General features: G+C 51.7%; 1 protein-coding gene across 1 annotated transcript; it reads left to right on the forward strand.

Annotated features, from left to right (window-relative positions):
- The first annotated feature begins 702 nt into the window (after positions 1-702).
- On the forward strand, positions 703-3,478 carry smim13 (small integral membrane protein 13). Its single transcript, XM_080008685.1, has 2 exons — positions 703-1,095; positions 1,952-3,478. The coding sequence occupies exons 1-2, from the start codon at positions 1,020-1,022 to the stop codon at positions 2,146-2,148; spliced, it is 273 nt and encodes a 90-aa protein (XP_079864811.1). The 5' UTR covers positions 703-1,019; the 3' UTR covers positions 2,149-3,478.
- Positions 3,479-8,804: the final 5,326 nt, after the last annotated feature.

Below are 8,804 nucleotides of genomic sequence, written 5' to 3' on the forward strand. Positions count from 1 at the left end.
TAAAAAAAAAAAAAGGTTTAAAGTTTAAGGAAAAGGCAGTACAGGAGATTTGAAGAAGAAGAAGAAGAAGAAGAAGAAGAATCTTTATTGACCATGGCATAAGCCACAATCAGGTTCACATGTACGAGGACGAGCGTTCCATCCGACTCCCTCGATACAGCAGAGGGGCGGTCTCAACAACATTTGTATTAGTTTACAGGTTTTAATTAAAAAAAAAAAAAGTGTTTTTGGAAATGCGTGCGGACGGCGCGGCTCTCGTATCTTCTTTGTTTATGACTTTTCTCACCGTCGTGACCTGCAACGTCGTTTCACGGGACGGCGGGGTTGCCAGGTATGTGGGACAGAACCAGAGTAATGGCCGATCAAACCCCGCGGGGCGTGTCGCCATTATGCATTACGGTTTCGTTCCATACACCATCCCCTCTATATATCCCCCCATTACACATATTATTCATGTAATTTGCATAAAAAAAAAAAAAATAGGTCGACCCAACCCGCGGAAACGCCTGAAAAGGAGCCAGGTTCCCCGGCGACGCCGCGGGCCTGGCAACACGGCGGGGCCGCGCCGAGAAGCGCGAGGCCGTCACCGCACTTCCGGTTCCGGTGCGTCAGTGGGACGCGCGGTGTCTGACGTCACCGCGACAGTCACGTGGTAACCGTAATTCGAAACGAGCGTCGATGAGTCGGGGGGGTCGGTGTCCAGCGTCCCGTCCCGTCCCGTCCCGCCCGTCCCGCCCCGTCGCTGTCGATAGGAGCGGTGGCCGCCCCGCGCCGCGCCGGACCGTCTCACCGGGAGACTACCCGCCGTTCGGCCCTGGTCTTGCACGCGTGCCGGCTGGGTTCGCCCGCTAGCCCGCTAGCCGCACGCCAGTAAACAAGCCAGCCAGCGATGCCTCCGCGTCGGCAGCTAACAGGCTAACAGGCTAACAGGCTAACGAAGCAGCTGGGGGACATGCTGCGCGCCCCCCGGTGAGCGCCCTCCTCCTTATGCTGTTTGTGGAGCGCAGCGGCGGGCTGACATGTGGCAGAGCGTCGGCCTCACGGTGCTGGTCATTGTGGCCACCCTGGCCTGCGCCCTGCTCTTCATGCTGTTTGGTGAGTCCCCGGCGAAACCGCCGCCGCCCACCGCACATTTCTCCGTAGGCGCCGCCGCCGCCGCCCGAGCGAGCGCCGGAGTCGGCGCGGGCTGACGCACGCACGGGTTGGGGTTACTGTCGGGCGAGCGCGGGGCGGCCTCGTTCGTGTTCGTGCGCACGTAAACACGCGGGAGGGGTGGGGGCTTCAAACCCGCACCCGCATTGGCGCTCGGGACTAGGACTCTATCCTGCGTTTAACGCGTCAACATACCAGTTAATTCCACGTCACATTGCGTGACTACAGTCGACGTGCTCGTACGGGGGTCTATTTCGAGAGCTTCTATTTTTGTCAGCAGCGCAGGAGCGACCGCGGCAGCGTCTCCGTCCTCTGGCCCCGACGTGAGCCTCGCACCCCGTGTGAACGGCCCACTCCGCGTGTTCCGCACGGAGACTCCGTGGCGGGGGACACGCCGGAGGGCTTTCTCACCACTGGTCTGCGCGTTTTCCCACCACCCCCGTGAGAGGGGTAGGGCGCACGCGAGGGGATTTAGCGAGGACGGTTATGACGGGGGGGGGGGGATTAAGACCGATTATAACGTCAAACCATCCCCGCTATTCTGGTCCCGGATTAGTCCGAGGACCCGATCCGCGCACGTTCTCTGACCGCCCAGCGTGTTCTCAAATGACCCGTCCTCGTCTCTTGAACGTCTTGGGGCCCCGGCCTGTTGACGCGGACATCCCGGGCGCTTTCGGTGTGTACGACGCGTAGCAGTCGCCATTTGGGTCGAGCACAGCCAGGTTATTCAGCCGTTTTGAGGTCAGCATCGCACACATCTCAATGGGACTGTTTTTTTTTTTTTTTTGTCTTCTCCCAGGCTGGTATGTAGTCTGGCAGCTGTTCCTGTCCAAGTTTAAGTTCCTGCGAGAGCTGGTGGGGGACGCCGGCACCCCGCAGGCCGAGACCCCGAAGCCGTCCGAAACCAAGAGCGAGCGCTCCTCCAACGCCCCCGCGCGTAATCGTCCCAGAAGCGCACGCCAGAGAGTCGCTTCCCCGGAGAGCGCCTCGCCGTAGACCTGCCCCCGCCCGGCACCAAAGCCCCCACCCGCTCTTCACTCTGCACTATCCGTGGACCTTACAGCCGCTGCTCAGCTCCTCCTCCTCCTCCTCCTCCACCCTCACGCCGGGACACTTTAAACTGACCGGGACACGCTCCTGCTGGTCTCCGAAAAAGGATAAGCCATCCAAAATGACTGGTCGCGTCTTTAAGTGTATGCGCGCGTCGTGGTCGTGTGCAGTCCCGCTCGCTGTGTCCCCCAGGGTGGGGGAGGAGCCCCCCCCCCCACTACATGGTTGAATGCTGCGATAGTGGCGGTCCGCTCTGGTTCGCTACGGCCTGCCACCCCATCCGGGGCGGCAGCGTCGCCCCGCTGCACAAGACGCACGGCCCATGATTCTCTCAGCACGATCCTGTGTGTAACACTTTATACTAGTGGACCTTGTATTTTTTAATTTTTAGGAATGCCCACTTCGCCGTACGTGGGCCAAGAAAGTGTTATACGACTTCACTACTTGAGGAAAGAACAGCATGAGATCGAAACTGAAAGCGGAAGGTTCTGTAACTGACAGCTGACATTAGTCGCCAATTTAAGTTTTTGTTTTTTATCAACAAATGACTTTCTAATAACACAAGTGCAATGGAAAATAAACTTTCGCTGTGATGTTAGCGGCACTATATACCCTCGTGTTATGGACGGCCATCCATAGAACACGCCCGACAGATAATACCCAAAACCCTCATGGGAGGAAAATAGAACTATTTCATTCCAGTTGCCCGAAATATGACACGTTTCTTGGAATACGCTCTTTATCGGGCAAAGAAAAAAAAGAACACTTTACTTTCTGGGCCACGGGTAAAGTTACAAGAGCAATCATTTCTGCAGCAGCGGTTTACATTGTACACAGTCTACTGGAGTGGCCGGGAAGGCTCGTCGCTGCAGCACCAGTCCCGGTGACCTCTGACCCCTCTCCTTTTACCTGTGCCTCTGTCTCTACCAGTGCCTGTCGAGATGGCATCCACTGTTTGTCACGCGGCCTGTCGTCCTGTCTTCGCAGACGGCGACGGTGCGGTTTCCATTACAGGGCAAGACAACTGACCATGTTCTAGTCATTAAATATGCAGTTTAATAAAATATACCACTATTATATCCTCTGTGCATCTCGTCTTCGGCAGAGATTCGGCTCTCGGGCCCCATTTCTGGATCAACACATAATTTAGCATTCTGAGTTGGCGCTTTGGAGCCTCATCATCCGTAATGGAAACTGTAAAAAGAAGGAAAAAAAAAAAAAAAGTTGATGTATGATGCTGTTATCTACCTGCATAATAAAATTATTTAATAAAAAACAAAAAATTCCCCGCTCTCAGCAATTGAATCACACACAGAAAATACACATTTCTGCATGGGGCTCAGGATCGCTCACCTGTTACAAACGCACACGTGGAGACATTTTATTAATCCCCGGCGGAAAATTCAGGATTTGGTGTAAGTCTGATTGGGGGGGGGGGGGTACCGGCCGTTGTGGAGCAATGAACCTGAACTTTGCTTGTTTTTTTTTTAATTTTTTTTTTATTTATCTATTTTTAATCTGAAAGGCGAAGGTCACGTGTCGCAACAAGCCTGTGACGACACCTCTAGCGTTTGACCACCAGGCGGCGCTCCAAGCTCCGCCGGCGCCGCGGCCCTAAGGTTTAGCGCTTCCGTCGAGGCGCCCCCCAGGAGACGTAACGGAGCCGGCGGCGACTGGAGAGGAGGGGCGCCCCGCGGGGAGCGACACCCAAGGACCGCGTCTCCTTCCCAAGTTGTCAGCCTTGATTTTGACGCCTCGGACGGGGCTCTCGTTTCGGACGATCCGTCCCTTACGGGGGGTCTCGCCGGGCGGGGCGGAAGAGAGAGCCTCTGCCCCTCGCTCGCCGGGAGGTGCCGTGGCTCAAAAGGAGCGCACCCGCTGTCGCGTCAGGGTTCGCGCACGCGCACGCGCACTGGTCTTTAGCGCAGAGCTTGAGACTTTGATCAAACTTTTTCCCTTTGACGGGTTGTTTTGATATTGTTTTTTGTTTTTGTTTTTATGCGTGGAAAAATACGGTTTTATACCTGTTCTGCACAAAAATATGACTGACTATTTGTTTTATTGATTGTTTTATTTCTTTATTTTATTGTGAAACGTTTTTTAAATATTATATAAATGACTAGCAGTGCGCGTCGGAGCGCCGATAACAAGCCATAATACTATATAACGCAAAGATTTTATCTAAATTAAATTAAATTATTATAGTTTTCTGTTATTGTCCATTTTATTTTTCTATTTTTTCTCAGACGGTGGCCCGCGGACCACCGTCTGAGAACCGCCGGAGCTGCGTCTCTACGTGAAATACGCCGTCACAACATCTGGTGACGTAAGAAATACGGCGAAAAATGGTTCGAATTTGCATATTTTAAGGGATACGTGGTCACCGGCGAAAGAGGAGATTCAATTGGTAATATTTGCATATTTAATGACAAAAAACCGATTCGAGTGACCTTGACATTTTTGATCGTTCCACCGAGAGCGAACTTTTCAAACGAATTGTCTCGTCGTGGCACATGATGACTCCTACTCCTGGGTGATAGGAAGCGCAGATCTGAAGATGCGCACAGATGTTTGTGATTAATGATATGAACAACCAAAAAATCGAAGTAGCACGCTTCAAACCACGCCATCGCTTCAAACCTGCAAATCGTAACAGTTTTCTGTTAACTTCATGTGAAAGACAGACACCTTGCTGTGTAGATGAGCGTTTACTAGCTGCCTCCACCCTCACAATAGGAAGTAGGTTGAGGACACCATCTTCTTGTGAAAAATATCGAATAGCACCTGCACCAGGAGGCCGAGCCCGCTCCTTTGTTTGAGAGCAGTCTCTGCGGTGCCGCTGGTTTGCATGTTTTGGCTGTAATCCCGAAAGGGTGGAGGGTTCAAATCCACCCAGGGCGTCAGCGGAGGAGTTCATTTCTATGAATAGGTCCAGGATTTCTATTATTGCGAACAAGGTTGAGTCGTACCCGGACGAGGGGGCTCACTTTGCCGCGTAAGAGTTTCTCTGTGACGTGATCGGTTGGGAAGGATGGAAATAAGTCCAAGTGCTCAAAGCTTTAAGGGAATTGGATAAGAGCCGGGCACATTAACAGCTGGGCATTTTGTCAAAGGGCACCCCAGCGGGGCGCACAGAGCTGTGGCATGAACAGAAAACGCACAATAGGCCACGGGTTGGTTGTCAACTTCCGACCACGCCCCGGCAGTAGTACAACACACCATGTGCTTTAGCAATGAGGGGTTTACGGCTCGTGGTAGAAAGACATTACTAAGACGTTCAGGTTTCCTTCATGAGGGACAGAGAGCCGGCGTCCTGGGGGGAGATAAGCAGCGACCGGGAATGGGAGAGGGGCGCTTCGGGGACGCCTCTCGACTTGCGCACCTGCCCACGGAAGGTTTCTGCGGAAGGCAAAGGGCGCGTGGTATCGTCTTGGCGACGCGCAAAGAGGAGAGGAACGGAGTGCAGTGCGGGCGGCCCCCGGCAGGGTGGAGAACGGCGGACGCTGCAGGGACTCATTATACGGAAATATAGGGAGGGAAACCCCGATCGGTCGGTTGTACGCGGGAGAACTGAATGAAAGGTCACGGTCCTTGAACCCCACCTGCGCCGTGTGTACTGTGGGCTACCACCAACCAATCTGCTATTACTGTCACAAAATTCAAAACTAACAGGTTGAGGACACGACTGCATCTTCGTGAGTGCGGCCGGTTTCATACCGTGACAAGTCGGCCACGCCCTCCCCCGTCCTTCTGAAGGGAGCTGTGGTGAACTGCGGCAGCATGTACGAGTGTTAACTGAGAAGTTGCTGGTTTGGTTTGCGCTGCGGTGCAATCTTTGCAACCCTAACCATGAGCGTATGTGACATTTCCCGGAACGACTTCCTTATTTATTTTTATTTTTTTTCTTCTCCTTTTTTTTTTTTTTTAACTCAAATCTTCCTTTTGGGCAACGGTACAGTTTGGCCCCGCAAACGAAAAACCGTCTTTCTCGGTAGGTGTTAAGATCGGTTTGACTCACAGTTTTGTGTCCCGGGCGGCTGGTCGTCATTCAGTATGCAAATGTTCACCTTTAAGGTTGCAGAAAACACCTTCTCTGCAAAACTGTCCCGCGACCAGAAGATTCGTTTTTTTTTCCAGCTTGAACAACGCACTGAACCACGGAACACGGCGTTTACCCGTTCCATCTGTTTCATCGACTTAGTTTGGGTTTCTCTGTTTAGCACAACACTCACGATGCAAAGTTCCCGCTCAGGCACTCACGCTCTCATTTTTCCTTTAAGACAGCGCAGTCGTCTATTTTTGGAGCGCACACATTAAGTTCACTTTCTTTGCCAAAGTTGCTCTATTAGTTTTCGTCGACTTAAGTTGTTTAATTTTCATGAAATTAAATATGTTTTCTTTGAGTTACCAGTTCCCGGGGGGAGTTGCTGCTGGAGATGTCTGGCTGGCCGCCAAAAGTAGTCCCAGCTGCATCGGACCTGCTTAGAATGGTGCCGGTTGCCAATCAGACGGTACCATGTTCCTCCTGCATTATGGGGAGGGGCAGTGTTTTCTGGCTTGGCTTTGTTGTTTTTCATTATTTCATTTTCATTCATTCCATTTTATTTCATTATTTTCAAGTCAATATGTGTCAGCGTTATGCTGACATGTGCTGTAGTGATTGTAGTTTGTTGAAATAGTTATGTTTGATGACCTGATCGGCCACTGTACACACCGATCAGCTGCAACATTAAAACCACCACAAATAACCACTAACATTGTGTAGCTCCCCCTCGTTCCGCCAAAACAGCTGTGACCCGTGGAGGCATGGACTCCACAAGAGCTGTGAAGGTGTCCTGTGGTATCTGGCACCAAGACGTTAGCAGCAGATCCTTTAAGTCCTGGAGGTTGTGAGGTGGGGCCCCCATGGATCAGGCTCGTTGTTCCAGCACATCCCATAGCTGCTCCATTGGATCGGACCCTAACTCCGCCCATCCACATGATGTAGAAGAAAACGTGATTCATCAGACCAGGCCACCTTCTTCCATTGCTCCATGCTACAGTTCTGATGCTCCAATTTGTGCTACAGTAGTGAGCTTGACCCATGACCTTGTCGCCGGTTCAACAGTTGTCCTTCCTCGGACTACTTTTTGGTAGGTACAAACCAGCTCTGACCCAGTCGTCTAGCCATCACAATGTGGTCCTTGTCAAAGTGGCTCAGATCCTTACGCTTGCCCATGTTTCCTGCTTCCAACACATCAACTTCAAGAACCGACTGTTTACTTGCTGCCTAATAAATCACCCCTTGACGGGTGCCACTGGAACCAGAAGATCAATGTTACTCACTTCACCCGTCAGTGTTTTAATGTTGTGGCTGATCGGTGAATCTTTCCCTCATGTCTCAGTTTAGAAAGTGAGATTGTGCTGTTCAGCTCTCCTCTGTTAGCAGTTCAGGCTAGTTCTGTTATTTTGACCTCTTTAATGTGCCGGAATTATCGCCAGAAACATCTTACTTTTTTGTTTTGTGTAAATAGAAAAAAAATAATAATAATCGCAGCAACCTCCCCATGTCTCTGTGGTCTACCGGCTCGGTCCCTGACAGTTGGGAAAGTTGATAGGTTAAAGGCGATGTCGTCCTTCCTGCCCCAATAATGCCAATGTCACTTTAAGCAGGGTTACAGATTGACTAACATTCTCTCACAATAAGCTTGGTTCGTGGTCAAGGTGAACGTTTTATTTAATTTTTTTCCCCCCTATATTCTTAATATTACCAAATTTTTTATTGGATGAACGTGCTTTTTCATCTACTGAAGGTCCTCCGTCACATTCCACAGCCGGGGAACGTTGTTTCCAGCCCGGGCTTTCCTGTGTGCGTGTGTGTGTGTGTGTGTGTGTTATGGTTCACCAGCGGATTCCACCGCGTGCGTCCCTCTGTGTGGACATTGTGGACGGCACACACGTCACCTGGCGGTCCGCGCTCCTGCATCAACAATGTCAATGAACAGTCGTCGAAAGAGTTTGTCACGACCGATGAACGAAAACAATGTCAAGGGGGGACGCGTTTGTGTTGCCTTTCCTCCTCAGATTCAAGCCGCGGCGGCGGGGATCGTAGGAACGGAGAAGCGCAGAACACAGAGTAGAGGGTCAAATTCGCTGTGTTGATGCTCACTCCACTGCATGTACGCGGCGGATGGTGAAAATGGAGACTCCTCAGAATAAACCTCCTTTTTTTCCCGTCTTGACCAGACTAATGACGGTGCTTTCCTCTCAGATCTGATCGGAGTGAAATATCAACGGCGGCCGTCTAAACACCGGGGCCCCTTTCTTCTCAAGACGGAAAGGGCCCCGCAGAACTAAAACACTGTAATTTCAGGGCCTGCAAATACTCTTCAGGAAATGGCTGCGGTAGGCCAAGGAAATGACACCGAATCTCCTCCTGTTGAATTTTGACGAGATAGACGTAGATAGAACCAAGCCCTGGGTTTTGCTTTCAGGCGCAGCATGGAAGCGACCTCTTCAGTGGCCCTGCGGTCGTCCCCGTTCTCCGTCCTCGGCTGGACGTTGTCCCATCGTGGGGCTCGGGGGGGCGTGGCGAAGAGCATCTTAAAACTTTACGTGTTTGC

The sequence above is a fragment of the Zeus faber genome (assembly GCF_960531495.2).
Source record: "Zeus faber genome assembly, chromosome: 1".
Classification (NCBI taxonomy): domain Eukaryota; kingdom Metazoa; phylum Chordata; class Actinopteri; order Zeiformes; family Zeidae; genus Zeus; species Zeus faber.